This window comes from Anarhichas minor, unplaced genomic scaffold, assembly GCF_050575085.1.
Source record: "Anarhichas minor isolate MPS153535 unplaced genomic scaffold, ASM5057508v1 ptg000007l, whole genome shotgun sequence".
Lineage (NCBI taxonomy): Eukaryota > Metazoa > Chordata > Actinopteri > Perciformes > Anarhichadidae > Anarhichas > Anarhichas minor.
In genome coordinates, this window is record NW_027466453.1 from 2569464 (window position 1) to 2585627 (window position 16164).

At 42.4% G+C, this 16164-nt stretch overlaps 1 protein-coding gene across 3 annotated transcripts; it reads right to left on the reverse strand.

Annotated features, from left to right (window-relative positions):
• Window positions 1-1259: 1259 nt before the first annotated feature.
• LOC142939307 (tRNA-dihydrouridine(16/17) synthase [NAD(P)(+)]-like) lies at window positions 1260-16145 on the reverse strand. 3 transcript variants are annotated; one of them, XR_012949953.1, is made up of 12 exons: window positions 15989-16145; window positions 15761-15844; window positions 14585-14664; window positions 12795-12880; window positions 11708-11780; window positions 11010-11153; window positions 10412-10551; window positions 8657-8712; window positions 8510-8578; window positions 8262-8389; window positions 7995-8142; window positions 4513-4609 (listed from the first exon to the last, which is right to left on the reverse strand). XR_012949953.1 is itself a non-coding variant. In XM_076082589.1 (10 exons), exons 3-10 carry the CDS (start codon window positions 8350-8352, stop codon window positions 1670-1672), a joined length of 906 nt encoding a protein of 301 aa, XP_075938704.1. In that variant the 5' UTR covers window positions 8353-8389; window positions 8510-8578; window positions 8657-8712; the 3' UTR covers window positions 1260-1669. The 3 variants fall into 3 exon arrangements, 1 of the variants encoding a protein (XP_075938704.1); XR_012949954.1 differs by lacking the exon at window positions 15989-16145 and adding an exon at window positions 15041-15228 and having other exon boundaries at window positions 15761-15843; XM_076082589.1 differs by lacking the exons at window positions 10412-10551; window positions 11010-11153; window positions 11708-11780; ... (2 more) ...; window positions 15761-15844; window positions 15989-16145 and adding exons at window positions 1260-1866; window positions 2266-2341; window positions 2498-2535; window positions 2633-2802; window positions 2973-3061.
• Between the last annotated feature and the right edge of the window lie 19 nt (window positions 16146-16164).

Genomic DNA, 16164 nt, shown 5'->3' on the forward strand with positions numbered 1-16164 from the left:
AAGAGAAACCAACACACTTCATGAGACAGATGATCTGTGATAAAATATAGGTTCCTCTGCCTCCTTTTAGTTCTCCTAATGGCATTTGCAAGATTCCACTGGGCCTGAAGAAAATCAGCCAATCAGAGCAGAGGAGCCGCTAACGCAGCTAGCAATCACTGCTCGTGAAATCTGATCAAACTGTCAAACAATTGAAAAGGCCGCTCTGTTGAAACACGCCCACCAACCACGTCATTTCGTTATAGAGTATCTTTGGTATTTGTGAGGAGTATTTATTACCTTTTCAATTAACCTGTGAATCGCCTATGCTAATTGCACGCATGCACTTAGCTAGTGCTAACCGCTAGCATTCACAAATCCTAGCCTTGCATGTAAACTCAAATTCATGTTTGATCAGCGCTGCCAAGTTCTAACAGTTTGATTGGTGTCTAAGAGCTGCACGAGCTGTGATTGACAGCTACCCTAAAGACTCCTCGCCTCCGATTGGTTGTTTTCCTTACGGCCTGGTGGAATCCATTAGGAGCACTAAAATATAGAAATCAGTGGAACATGTATATTTTTTTCACAGATTGTCTCCTGTAATACTGTCAGGATATAGTGACAGTTTGAGCAAATATGAAAAAAAGTGATTTTAATAAAGGTTAGCAACTGCAGTTTTAAAGGCTCTGAAAACAGTTCCTTCCTGTTTTTTCTGTTTTCGTCTGCGCCTCTTTCGCTGGTTTAACGAAGGCGGGTCGTCATCTGTGCACCAATCAGGATTATCAACGTTAAATCACACCCACGCTTGTCCTGATGAAGCAGATCAGCTGAATTTCAGAGTTTAGTTAATAATACCTAAAGATGATTTTCTCACCAACTTTGTGACATTAAATATTCAAAACGAAATAGTCAGAGAAACACTTCTAGTTTTCAGGGTGCTTTAAGTGAGATGAGAGGCTAGCTTAGCACAAAGACTAGAATCACAATAGAACAGCTATCCTCCATTAAAGCAAAGAAAATATCTTGTTAGCAAGTAAGCTAGTCAACACATCTCTTTTGATAGAGCTAGGCTAGCTTCTAGTATTTGTGCTAAGCTAGGCTAAACACTTACAGAAATCATTTTTGATATACAGGGGAGAAAAAACCCCAGTGCATGCACGATTACCCAGGTAGCACCTTTAAATAGACCGTGTAGTCACCACCTTGATCTCTCCACTTTTTCAAGTTCATCTCTGGATAGGCAGCGGTACTTCTCATCTAAAAAGGCACAGACACGTCAATGCACTGCAGACAAACTTTACTTCACCTCAGTAACAAATTTGGCTAAATGATGTTGGAACGCTTCGTAAAATCTTTGTCTTAAAAATAAAAGATGCCAGAATGAGTTGAGAAAGTCTTCCAAACTGTCCCATCAGGAAAAAAGGAGAAATAAATCCCAAACGAATCCACATCACATAAAAAAAAGTTTTTGTTACTTTATGGTTTTGGTCTGCTGATCAGTGTCCATCAGAGTCTCTTCCATGCCGAGGTTGCTTAGCAGCTGTTCAAAATGTTTCAAATTAACTTGTGGTCAGAGAAATGACCTGAAAACGGCTTAGGCTCACCCAGGTGGGACTCTTTGACATGTGACAGCCGAGTGCTGTATTAACAGGAGTGTTGTTTGTGCATGTAGAGACGGCCTTAGTCCCGCTCATAGTGGGAGCTGTGTCTCGGACTGCACCTGCAGCTCTGTACTTGGATCTGAGGGGGGCTGAGGAGAGCTGCTGCTTCTCTCCATCTCTGTCGCACAGCCCTCCTTCCTCTCGTCCTCCTTTCTCCCGTCCTCCTTCCTCCCGTCCTCCTCAGCTTTCTGTTTCTCTGCCCTGGTTTTGAACCTCAACCCGTGGCCTGTCAAACGAAGGTTGGATTATTTCTATTGAACAAAGCTAAATACATCTTTAGTTTTTGCACTGGTCTGGACCACAGACTGTAAATAAAGATGGGTGACATGTCAGCTCGATGAATACAGAAAGAAAACTGAAGACAGCGTTGGAGGAGGGGCCCTGTTCATTCCTATGAACGTTGACTTCAGAGTATAAAATTCAGTTGAAATCATCCGTTGTCATTCATATTAACGGAGGAAGGAAAATAACTCTTTGGATTTGGCTATTACTGCATTTAACAACTTTAAGGACCTAATGATTTAAATGGGGGCTTTTCAAGTGTTCGTACTGGGAAGTTGATTTAGATTTAAAATTAAATTAAAAAAATGTTCACAGTGACAGTGTTCACTGTGCATGTACTGACTTGGGCAGTCGGCCACCTCCCTGAAGGCCTTCTTCTTACAGCAGCCTCGACACAGGTTGAAGACACATTTGTTTCCCTGCGGACCAAAATAAACCGCATTAGCTGCTGGAGATCAAACCAACGCTCTGGAAATGTCCTCCTGATTCTTCGGTTAAGCTGAACAAAGCCGAAGGCAACACGCACAGAATGTCAAGCAGAGATCACAACGTCTTCGATGCGAACACACACTGACCTTTGGGTTCCCACACTGCTCACACTTGATGTACTTGGCTGTGGGGGGAGAGAAGAGGGACACTGTTTTTAAGCATTCTACTCGTTTCAAAGAGGAACTGGGCAGTCTGAGGGGAACGCGACGGTTCGGACTCACGCTTGTGCTCGGGACAGAAGTTCTTGTGGGGGTTTCGGGATCTCTTCTTCTGCTTGTTTTTGGAGAGCGTGTCGGCCGTCGCGTCCGAGTCCTCCAGCGCCCTCTTCTGACACACCGCCTTCTTCACCTCTGGGCCCTGGCTGTTGCCGTTGGTGACTGGCTCCTTTGGCCTGTATAGAACAGCCAGTAAGATTAGAGAACTTTTGACCGGTGCTCACGATTCTTCTTCACTTTTTTATTTTTTTCTGCCAGCAGTGAGACTGCAGCTCACTGCTCACTGTATGAAAGTGAAAAGATCATATAGAGCAAAAATCAAAAACAACAAAAGATGGTGACTCACGCTGGTCTGACATACGGCTGGCAGATCCAGTGGGGGAACGGCAGGCCGCCCTTCTTCTCCTCCGCGTCCTTTCCTCTGGCGATCTCCTCCTGCACAGACACACATACGGTACAGCTACAACAATTCTCCATCACCCTGGAACTATGTATATTTTGTCCATCAGCAATACATCCATGCCTGGTTGTCCCAGTAACACTCATTAAAAGGCTCTATGTCACTCTGATAAGCTAGATCGTTGATGCTCATTTAGTTCCTATTGGCCGTTTCAGGTGCATGCTCGTCTCTTCAGATGGTGAAAGACGGATTCAACAGCGGAATATTCTTTAGAAAAAGTGGCTAAAGGAAGAGTCTAACAATGTCAAGCGTTTTCAGAAAAATGTTGCTAACAGATTAGCCTTCCGCTAACCGCAGCTAGCTAGCTCACGGGTACAGTGAGCAAAAAACGATTAGTAACATTTTCTCTCCGTCTCTCTAAAAGTTTAGCCTTGTGCCCGAACTCGTGGTACTACGGGCTGCTGTAGAAACATGGCGGAGCAAGATGGCGCACTCTGAAGAGGACCCGCTCCCTATGTATATATGAAGGGCCCAACGATTCCTAGTTTCAAGTACACGAATGAATTAAAAATGATACAATTGTAAAACCGAGCCCATTGTTGCCAACTCCATTGCCAATGAGAGCAGCTAGCAGCACTATAATTGAAAATGGCTAATTCTAGCGAAAAGCCAGCCACACTGACAGCTGGGGCCTTTAGGCCTCCCCCCGAGGCCACTCCCCAAAATGTATCATCATGATGTAATAACGAACATAATGAACGAATAACGAACATGGCTATTGTTAGCACTGACAGCTGTCAAGATAGCAGCTTGCGGAATACTTTGGTGACGAGCAATGAGTGCGGAGAGAATATGCACAAAGAGACAGGTAGCCCGTCGGATCGTTACATTTGGGCCGAATGAAATGATTGGACGGGCTTCTTACAGTCCTGCGACGGCCACAGATACAGGATTGTTTCCTACTTGAAAGACTACAGAGGAGATTTGAAGAATTCAGAATCACACACTGGTGTCTAAAAACCGCATTGGCAGGAAAGAGGCAGAGGAGAAAATGTCAAAATCAGCTGAAGCAGTGTGGGCAGTAATTATGAGTATTATATTCAATCCCAGCTATTAGATTCACCTAAATCCTACACACTGGACCTTTAACCTTAATGTATTTTATAAATGTGTTATAAAAGTTTCTTTTGATGTTACAAGAGGCGTTATTTATGTCAGATGAGGCAGACAATACAGTAGGACTCCTCTTATTGTTCGAGCATTGCGTTATTGTGGTACTGCTGTCCGTCCACCACAGAGTACAGACCAATATCTGGGTTTTGTAAAAAAAAAAGCCATATGCAATAGGGATTATTCGGAGCAGCTCAAAGTCTACCTCTTCCTCCTCTTCCTCCCTCCGCTGTTGCTGAGAATTTAGCTACGGAACTACAGAATTCACCGTCTCCGCTTCCTCAGTGGATCGTTTTTTAACTGCTGTGTCAGTTACCTGGCAGCGCAGCCTCAGCTGTTTGCTGACACCGGCCAAACCCTCGATGGTCTTCACCTTGGCCAGCTCCTCTCTCAGGTCCTGGTGGATCTGTAGCCTGCACACACACAAGGTAACACAAATCTCTCAATTCAAATTCATCAGAAATGTTAGATGTGTTCCCAAAATACAGTCCATACACTACATCAGTGATTTTCAACCGCTGTGCCGCGAGAGATCGTCAGGTGTGCCGTGGGAAAATGTCCAATTTCACTTAATGAGTCCAAAAATGTATTATTTAGTTGTTGCAAATACTTTGCCATTGTTGAGCGTCTGAGCTGCAATATAGTGTCTAGCTAAGGAATAAATAGTAGGTAGTAGGCAGTAGGTAGCGCAGTAATGACCGTGTTCATGTAGGACAGTAGAATGAAATGACGCGCGGGAGAGGTTGCAGTGACGAGACGAACAGCGATGGAGAAATATTTGAAAAGGAAAAATGCAGACTCTGAACTGGGCCCTGGACAAAATAACCCAGATGAAAAGCCTCGTAAGGATCAACACATTGAGAGACTTTAAATACTTTAGAGTCATTAAATTGTCAGCATATATCCGCCCTGGTACGTATGCATAAAATAATGTAGCCTACCTAAACATGTATTATTTTTGCACTTTGTGCAATATCCCTTCTATCCTGTTTATTAAATGGTGACTCTATTTGGCCCTCAACGTAGTCCCTCCCTGGGATTGAGTTTGACACTATGGCATATGCAGTATTATGCTAAAAGGTGTCACTTTGTGACGTTTTTGGTTGTTGGTGTGCCGCGGGATCTTTTTAATGTAAAAAATGTGCCGTTCAACGAAAAGGTTGAACAACACTGCACTACATGGCCACTACATGGCCAAAAGTCTGTGAACACCCATAGTAGTTAAAGAGTGCTGCAGGAATGAGTCCATAAAACGGGAAAATGAGTCCGCATTATTGCAATTGCAAAGGTTGCCTCCTTTAGATGCCTTAAATAAGGTTAACACAAGCTTAAGCGATATTAAGATACATAACATATATATGTATATATACACACACACATGAAACTCCCAACACAACAGCACCACGGTTGTATTTCATTGTCAAAACAGAGCGGCTAATATTGGTAGCGAGCTCGACCAGTTAGCGGAACGCCGCCTCTCTGCAGCATTCCTCTCTCCGCACAGCACAGTAAGTGAAACGCAGAGATCAGAGGAGAGAGAAACAAGCGCAACAGTAAATGTCAGCGAAATGCAGTCAAGACTCACACAGAGCTGAAATGAAACCAAACTCCTGATGGATGCAGAATAGTTCAAGTCTTAGGACAAAAGATATTTCCACGCCTCTCATGCTAACCATAGACTCTATATAAGATGTGGACGTAGTCATCGTGATGTCACCCATTGGTTTGTGGACTGATGTTATGAAGCCTTGAGTTCGGTGATTTTGCCGTTGCCATCTTAGCTTTTTTGCAGCCGATGAGCGGAAGTGATTATATTTGGAATGAGGAGTGACAGAGACGCCGTATACATCTCTGATAGCGGCAACGACCCAGGGGCGGGCTGGCCATAGGGGATACCGGGGGAATCCCCGGTAGGCCGACGGGGTTTTGGGCCGGTCCAAATGGGGTGGTCTAATACCTGCCCACCTCCATTACTAACCGGCCCTCGCTCTGAGATCGCCGACCCCGACTATATTCTATGCTTCATAGAACACGTTAAATTTACTCTAATACTTAAAGTCAATAATCGCTGACTGAGATTTATACTACTCCTCGCGATCTGTATTCACACTCATGGTTTCCATCTGTGAGCCGGCAGCACACACACACACACACACACACACACACACACACACACACACACACACACACACACACACACACACACACACACACACACACACACACACACACACACACACACACACACACACACACACACACACACACACACACACACACACCCAAAGAGGCGGGTCTATGAAGCAGTTTAGCCAATGATGCTTTAATGCTGATTAAAGATATAAATGAGTGACATACAATTTAGCCAATCATCTGCGTTATTTACTGCTTTTTTTCATGTTGGAATAAAAGTTAAATATTTAACTGCAAAGTAGTAATACGTGTTTGATACCTTAATTGTTTTGCATTAAATCATACTGGGATGTTTGCTGAAATTGATTGGATGTGGCACAGCCCTACCTAGAACATTTTCCACCAGCTCCACTGCGTATAACCATCTGATACTAGCACAGAGTTAAGCATATTCATCTAGCAAACTATACCTACCTTGGAGTGTTACAATAGCGAGTATTCTTTTATTCAATGTGTCCATCCAGGCAAATTGGTGGATCCAAATGTTGTAAAAAAAAAACAACATATATGATATAATTTCTTTGTAATCATCCAAGTAGGCCACTGACTGGTCGATACGTGCGATGCATTGAGTGGGCAACGCGCCGTGTATTGAGTGGGCCGGTCTGACAGTAAACTCCCGGGCCACTTTTTTCCCCCAGTCCGCCCCTGCAACGACCTGTCAATCACAGCAAGCCCGCCCTAAAGCATACTCCTCTTTATGGTCTATGTGACTCTAAATGGATCATAATTTACTAAATGAACATCATGCTGTATTGAAGAAGACTTAAAACTAGAGATTAAGACCATAAACTCATGTTTACTGAGGGAATAAATCAAGTGAGAAGTAGAGTAATTTTCTCATAGACTTCTATACAACCAGACTTCTTTTTGCAAACAGAGGAGTCGCCCCCTGCTGGTCAGTAGAGAGAATACAAGTTTTAAGACACTTCTGCATCGGCTTCACCAATGCAGAACCGGAGGTTTCCGCCTGATGCTAACCGGACATTTCCTACTGCTGATAATTCCCGTTCAAAGCACTCAACTGGTGAGGCAGCCACAGGGACACGGTGTATGTTTCACTGTGAACAGATGAACTGGTTGCTCTTCTGCTGTAGCTGCTCAAGGAGTGTTTGCTGTAGTACTGGAGCGCACTTGCTGTTGCCACAGTAACCGCAAGGGAGGGAGGGAGGGTTGTTGCCAAATCAACCAGGGCTGAAACCTAAGGATTCTGACTTTAATGGGTAAATCATGTTTCAAACCTCCTCGTTGTGCCACGGACAAAGCTGACAAGCATGGGAGAATGCTTGTGGAATCGGCTTTAAACTCGGGTCTTGAAATATTTGGTATATACACTTATTTATCCTATTTCAACCACTTTAATTGCAAGGTTCGTATTGTATGCGAAGCACCTTGAGATTTTGTTTTGTGTATTTGAAACACTGCGTGTGCTGTTTAAATGAAATGTGTTATTAGTATAATATAAGGATGAGTACTATGTTATCTATCTTGGACTAATAGCATGGAGAACATAGTTTTCTATTCAAGGTGTTACGGTACAGGTACAGGCATATGCACATACACACACACACACACACATACATACATACAGAGAGAGATACATACGTGTGGTGCCACAGCTTGAAGAGGTGTGCTCGTACATAGGATAGAGTGCAGGGGGGGTGCTGCTTCACTACCTCCAGATATTCCTCCGCCATCTCCCACACGGGGGGGCTGCTTCCTTCAAACAGCGCCGGGTTGTGGAGGTTCCCCTCTAAAGAAAATAACAATACATAAGTTTCAAAATAGTGCATATCCTGAGCACGAATGTACATTAGGTATCATCCATTAACACCCCTGAACTAAAACAGTGTGCAATGAGACGTTGTAGACCTGCACTCATGACTCCCTGCACTCCCGTCTCCTGAATGCAGCGCTCCACATCGCTCAGTGAGGAGAACTGACCAGCGGTACTGCTCTGCATGGGACAGGAAGAATTTGGGGAAATACAGGAGCTCCATCTGGGAGAGGAAACGTCGACATTGTTGTGAGCTCAATATTATCACAAAATCGTCTGTATTTCTAACAACATGCAGTGAGATGAATGGGAGGCCGAGGGGGGGGGGCACCGGAGGACTCACCAGGCCCTGGTTGATGAAGTACTCAGCGAAGTAGACCAGTCCCAGGGGGAACACGAACCTCAGCAGGCCCTGCTCACAGGAATCAAGTGAAGTAAAAGTACAACCAGGTAAATACTTAGACGAATAGAGAATACTTTTTAAACTTACTTTGATGACATGAAGTTTCTCTGTGAAGGCGAGCGGTCCGGCGGTCCTGTCCTCTGCTGTATTGAAGGGGAGGAGAACAGGTAAGCTGTACTTACAATACACTCGCATCACCACAGGTTCTCTGTGTCATAGGTCAGATCATATATTGAGGAGTGAAGGGATGATCGACGGTTGTTTTTTCCTGTAACGATATTGAGGCGATTTGAACCGACTTCAGCTTCATTTACACTGGAAGCCGGTGCGAGGCGCACATGTGTGTGTGAGGTCCGGTCCGCAAGTGGTCTCTGCGCTTGGTCGTGCACCTCTGAACTTTTTGTGACTTGGCGCGCGATCACGTGACTGTCACAAATAGTTCACTGATAAAAACACTATCTACATGTCTAAGGATTCTACAAAGAAAGACAATTAGTTTTTAGATGCTTTAGAAACAGGTGGTGTTAAAAATCTTCTTTTGAGTAAATATTTTGCAGCCGAATCAAATAGTTTACAGGATATTCAGTCTTTGTGTCTTTGTAATGCATTAAAAACTTGACTTTTTACAGGGCTTGTCTAAAGGCAATAAAGTAGTCCGTGAATATGAGCTTTGATTGAGTTTTTTTTCTTTTCAAATAAAACTTCCAATGTATGTCGTCAGATTTGATGTTATGACACCACACACGTGGTGTCATGTGCTAAATGTGCTAAATGTAATTCATGGTGCTGTTAGATTGCTGTAGACCGCCCCGCTAACACAGGCGTGTGCCTTGCTGCTGAAAGAGTTTTACAAAGACTTAATGCAACAAATATGGATTGAAGCAGAGTATTCCTGTGAGATCAAAACAATGTGAATTTTGGAAATGAATACATCCATCGTTTTGTAATAAATGTTGACATTTTGAACTGAGAGCTGTGTCACTCGCATTGTGTGTGTTTGAGAGAGAGAGAGAGTTTCTGTAAGTTATTAATAATAATAATAACAATATGAATGTCAACGTTATGAATAAAGCTTTGATCTTTTGGGTACAGGTTATGGACTGATTTGGATTGAAACATATTAAAGATAAAACATTGTTGAACGGAACGCAGCGCTGTGACATTGTGGCATGAAGAGCAGACACGCTGAGCTGTTTGAATAGAAGACACATTGTTATTAATGTTTTTAATATTCAGATAAATAATATGTTCACACTCTTTTAGAAATGTTTATTGGCATAACTTTAACTGTGTTTAAAGGTTTAGAGGAATAGTCCAAAGAACGTGCTTGCCGTCAGACTAAGTAGCCACGCTGAACAAATAGAATGGAAACTGCTGACCTAGCAGTATCAGAGCTATCTGTATTAATTACACACTGAGTTCAAAGTGTAAATATCGGTTTTGGAGTTCAGTTTTCACCGCTGCACAGAGCGGATAACATCTGTTTCTCCACACAGATTCCTGTGCGTGTCCAAACAAACCCAGATAAAACTATTGGGGCCTTTGACGTATCAGACCTCACATCTTACCACGTTTTCACTGATGATTAAAAAAAGTCCACGTGTCTTATAGAATGACTCATTTAAAGTTTGAAGAGCACATGTCTTCATTGCTATCTGATTGCAGCAATGCGCTGCGACTAGGCCTTCCAACGTGTTGCTCAACTGCAGCTAACGCAACACAACAACATATGTCGATGTGCTTCTGAACTCTTTTTTATTCTTCCTGGATTCGTTCACTGTGTTTTCTTTATGTCAAATGACTATTGATCGCACTGTGTTTCTATCGTTGGCCTCGATGTACCTGGTGTTGACTTCTCCTGCTCCTCTTCCTCCGACTCATCCATCAGCGCCCGTCTGTCCTCTGAGCCCACAGCCGTGTACTCCGTCTCCCTGACCCTCCACTGAGGCAATGAAGCCGGGAGAACCAGCAGGAGGAAATAGCTGGTGGTGGTGGTGTTGGGATAAGCACAAAATAACATAAATACAAAAATAACAGCCGGGTTTAAGAAAGCTAGGACTGAAAGCAGGGTTGAATTGATTGGCCAAAATGATCGTCTACAAAGTAAAATAGTAAACAATAACAAAGTTTATAAAGAGTAGTCTCTCTCTTTGGATTTCTTTCATATTTACTGTTAATTTAAAAAAAATCCTAATTACATCCACTGTGATTCAAAAGCATAAACCAAAACGTGAAGAAGTGCAGCAGCTATTGTAACTGTGCAGCTCCGGCTGTCCATAGAGTGAAATGTGTGCCATGCATGAGCACAAGAGTCTGTCCGTCTATACTGTGTCTGTACACACGCAAGTCAGAACGTAAACTAAGATGAAATGGGACCATATTTGGTCTCACATCGTAGATGCTCATCAGCTCTCTTATCTTTGCACCTCCGCACACTCACCTAAGCAACATAGCGACCGGCACCACCAGCATGAGGAGAAGCGTGACCTGGGGCGACAGGCCGGCTTGACTGAGGATCGAGTAGAGGAAGGCTCCGGCCACTCCGGCGCCGCCGGTGCCTGAGCCCCAACATCCCAGCATGTCCCTGAAGCGACAGGGGGGGGGGGGTTGTGGATAGTTAGGAAGTGTATTTAATAAGGCCGATACGTTACAAAAGGTAGGCTGTTTCAGTGGAGAGACCGTTTCAAAAGCCTCTTCCTTCAAGGTTCCTCTGACATCAGGGATTTCACACTCAAGTGTCAAAAATAACCCAAATTCATTCACACAATTCTGAAATCAAGAACGTCAGATTTTCCTTTAAGATCTCTAGAAAAAAAACCTTTTAAAACAGAAAGAAAAGGGTTCAAAGGTTAGGAATATTACAAATTCAAACACCCATGGCAAGTAAAAAGTATAGGAATTTAAGTCATTTACATTTGCTGTAAATGAAATAACGTGTTTAAAAGCATACTGCCTGTCTCTAACATGTTCTCAGTTATTAAAGTTTTTTGAATTATTATCGTCATAATAGAATGCAGTCCTGTATAAAGTCCTACTGTTCGAGCCAGTTTCCATCAACAGACTAATAAACCTTGCACTTGAGGTACTTCTGTTGCTGGGAGAAGGTTGTGTGAGCCCGAGGATGGATCAAGTGCTTACCTGCTGAAGTAGACGGTGAGAGAGAGGAAGGACAGTTCTCCCAGTCCAGCGCCGATACTGGCGAAGATCACACCTAGGAAACACAGCGGCAGAGCGGGAAGGACAGACGCTGGTGAGTGATCACAGAAGGCTCATCGCTTCGTCCGACAAGAGAAGAAGAAGCACATTTAGACTCTAGTGTTTCAACCTGTGGCTCACTTTCATGGCTGACAGGGACCTTCATAATATTAGTTCCACTAATTCCACAAAAACAAAACGGTCCGTGGAAGGTGGTAACGCTCACACACTTAACATTTGCTCAGCTGACTCAGCGGTTTACAAATCATTCATTTATTTCTACCTGTATGTAGTGAGTGGAATTGTTTGCTCGATCGCAAATTGAGATTTCGGACACTTCCACAATCATCGTCATATTTGCGCACATGGTGCACAGAGAGTCGGAGCAACAGGGGTTGTAAATAGGGGCCCTTGGGGGCCTCCTGTACTCCTTTTTCCACAAAGGCAGTTCCATTTTTTAAACAAAAACAGAGATTCCGCGTGGACGAGAAATCACAGCAGCGGTTGGTCCGTGTTGCTACTTTGCATTGTGGTCCTCGACAGGAGTCCAGCATAAACTCGAGGGAGCTTCGCTCCTTTTCATATATCAAATGCGTGTTTGTGATTCAAGCAGATCACGAGTCTCGCAAACTATATATATATATATATATATATATATATATATACGTATACACACATTAGCGGTGCCTGAAAGGTTATTTATACCAGTAATTTACCAGTTTTAGATTTGTTTGCTACAGACTAAGAGTATGTAAATACATAAACATGACCTCAAACATCAGCTCACTGATCAGTCCTAGCATGGGGATGAAAAACTTCTAGCAGCAGGTCACGATAAGACTAACATGGTATCATAATCATAATTCTGCGGAATAAACTGCAGCTGCAACCGTTCAGATAAGAGGACAGGAAATGAAAGTGAGCAGATATTAAGATGCATCTAATCCGTCATCAGAATGCTTCACAGTTCCACCACCAAGAAGAGATAAATATAATAAGAGCTCTGAGAAAAAAAAGAAGAAGCGTTTACCTAGAATGCTCATCCACACGGCTGAGGAGAAGGACACGAGGAGGAAACTGGTTGCTGCCATGATGGCGCAGAACAACACTCTGAAACTGGAGAAACAAGAATTAAAGAAGTATATTCACAACACAGTACAATACTCATGTAGTACACAAACATAACAGGGCCGTGCTTTTATTTGGAAGGTCTTATTATAGCTCTATTCACTCTCCAATGACTTAGAGACGGCCCTGTATACAAGTGTATATAAAGAAAGAGATGAAAGACCACCAGGGAAGACACACAAACACCTGAGGTACAAGTACTAAGGACGTGTTTCAGGTTTTAAAAAGGAGAATTAGTTTTTCATGCACTGGTCGATTTTGAGATTCTGGTCTATTTGGTTTCCATATCACGTCTTCTTTCAGACGAGTGGAAAGAAAACATCCAAAATACATATTTAGGTCTTTATTTTACTACTTTGTCTGTTTGCGTCTGTAGATTTCTCTTAAATTCACCAGAAGTTAGCATTAGATAATGATCCATTTGAATATTTAAACATGACATTTCAAAAGACTTGTAATACAATAACTAATTGTCTTAACGTAAGTAATGAACTGGGGAAGTTTCATGGTGATATCTATTAGTTATGTTTTTTAGCCTACTCACCTGTAGTGTCTTCAACATGTCGGTCATTTTACTAAACATCTCTTTAAAGGACATTTTCTCTAAATGAGTTATTTCTCAGACTGACCAATAAATCTCTTCAGCAGCTCTTACATAAACCAAACTTTACACTTTCATTCCTCTCTATATGCAGAAGGTTTTTACAGAGGGGTTTGTTCATTTATCATTCATAACCTTATTTATACAATATTCTATTCCTAAAGATGTGTTGTTGTTTTTTTATTACTGCTGACAGTATTCTAATTTATGGAGCGATACTAAGAGATATCCAAAATCCCCTCGGTAAAATCCTTTCACTCTAATTTGCCTACTACATGAAACAAGAACCTGGCTTCATCCAATGTTCACATTTATCTTCTGGAGATGGATGCAAATTAGCACATATTGCATATTTCATCATACATTTTCAGAAAGTTTGTCATACAAAAAATGATTTGTCTTAATGTAAGTAAACAACTGGGGAAGTTTCATGCCGAACTCCATCTCTAATCTTGTTCTATTTCTATTTACTTCTATATTACTTATTTTAAAGTAATCAAAAAACAGGAAACAATGTCTTTGAAACTTTGAAACTTTGACCGTACGGTGCTCAGTGCTGTTGTTGAAGTGTCCCTGATTTAGAACATAATGTTTTTATTCTACTGACCAATCATGGCGATTAAGAGCTAAATAAAAGCCTAAACAGTTTCTGTCACACGTGTGGATGATTGCATAGAATAAGATAATAGTGTGCTTGTTTTTGCTCAGTTTTGGCACAAGGTGGTGATTACTGTATGCACTTTGATCCTGGCTCATTTCACATTAAAAACACAATTGTTATGCACTATTTCTTAATTAAGAGTGCCCCCAAAATGTGTAAATGCCCCAACAGGTAAAGACAACAGGTAAACATGGAAGAAGAATTTACATCGACCAGGGGAGCATTTTTCTCCACTATATTCCAAATGGGCCTTCATTTGGCTACTATTTAAAAATTGACTGTAACAAAAAGTAAGACGAGACACTAAAAGTGACCACCACATTAAAACTAAATGTTTCTGTGTAACACTAAATGATGGGACGACTGTTGGATGTGTCAAATATGGAATGTTCTTGATTTTCTCATGAACCAGTGAGACCTATTTCCTTACCCATAAGGCAGTTTGTGGATCACAAAGGGAGCAGACAACTTGATGGCGAGCGTTGGGAGGATGTCAGCTAACAGCACAGCCTGAGGAGAGAAGCATCGGAGCCGTCACTCAGACCAAAGGTCCTCTTTGAAAGCATCAGTGTTCATATGTCAAACACAAATTAAGAAATGCTGAGGGGAAAATAACATTTATGTTATAGTACAATCCCTTACTTTCTGTGTTCACGCCTCACCGTGTCATTTAGCCTCATAACACCGTGGCATTCTGCCGTACTGGCAGCTGAATAGACTTTCCATTCTGGTACTTTCATTTCTAGTTTGTCATATTAGTTTCAGTACCCGTTTACTCATCTTAGTTTTTGCTCGCTTCAGAAAAGAGCGGATTTAAAGAGGAACTAATCCCCAGAGTTTTGGCTAAAGCACCTCTACCCTGGAAATTCAAAGAACGTGAACTAACCATCAACAATGGCGGTGCTGGGGGAGGGCTTGAGACACGCCCAGTCACGTCTAATGCTTCTGTGATTGGCTAGAACTCGTTGCCGTTGTCTTCGGCTCATTTTCCTCAACCGAGGTAGCATTACAATCCAGTGACACCTTCACTCATGTAGCTGCTGGCTAGCTTGTCAATTCCACCATGCTGTAATGCTACAGTTACAGAACATACACAGCCCCACATGAACCGCCCGGCTTGGTCTACATTATTTTGACATTTGGCCGGACTTAACTGTTTTAAAATGACCGCTCATGATAACCGTTACCCTTTCAATTTGTTTATGCTAATTGCTAGCATGCTAATATTGTTATGGTTATGGTTAGGTAAGAGTGCTGCAGAGGGACTGTTATGGTGGCAAAATACAGTATAAACATTTTAATTTATACATCACCATTCAAGTGCAAGATCCGGGTTTCAACCAGCAGCATATTATAACACAATGTGTAGAATTAAAATACTTTGCACTAAAATGGACCTGAACAACACGACTAAATAGCGTTGCTTTAAAGTGAGAGAAAGTAGTTCCAGGGTTTAGCTAAAGGACAGTCCCTCCACTGCTAAAGGACGGCTGACGAAATGTTGCCAAAATACAGCAAACATCTCTTTTGTGAGAAGCTAATAATTCCCTGTCAACATACAGACTGGTGAAGGTTATTCCCTGTTGTGTAGTGAGTATCCATTTACCGCAGTGGAGACAGGATTGCAGTCATAGCGGCTACTGTTGCTACTGTTTCCACCTTGGAATTCCACGGCCGATGTGGCTGAAGTCTATATATACATATAGGGAAAGAAAAAAAAGGTAAAAAAGTGAATAACTTTCTTCTCGCGTTAAGTCTTTTCTTATATTATAGCTTCAAGCCATACAAGGGTTGCTGCAAGAGACAAAATATAAATACAAATGTGCCTTCTTACAGGTAACGTGCCGTTTTGGGACTCTTGTTTTTGGAGGATGTCGTGGGCGGCGCTCAGCATGACCACATACGCAAAGTTGTTGCACAATCCAAGGAGCCTGGGGGGGGGGGGGGTAATCAGAAGAGCAGGTGAGATAATTCAGGGTCAGCAGCAGATTAAGATGCATCAATAACTAA

Excerpts from the sequence above, each read along its gene's own strand:
- LOC142939307 (XM_076082589.1), bottom strand. The coding sequence starts at position 8,352 with ATGCAGAGCAGTACCGCTGGTCAGTTCTCCTCACTGAGCGATGTGGAG. Across the intron at positions 8,143-8,261 it reads GCAGGGAGTCATGAGTGCAG|AGGGGAACCTCCACAACCCG; the intron begins GTCTACAACGTC and ends TATTTTCTTTAG. Across the intron at positions 2,536-2,632 it reads CTTCTGTCCCGAGCACAAGC|CCAAGTACATCAAGTGTGAG; the intron begins GTGAGTCCGAAC and ends CTCCCCCCACAG.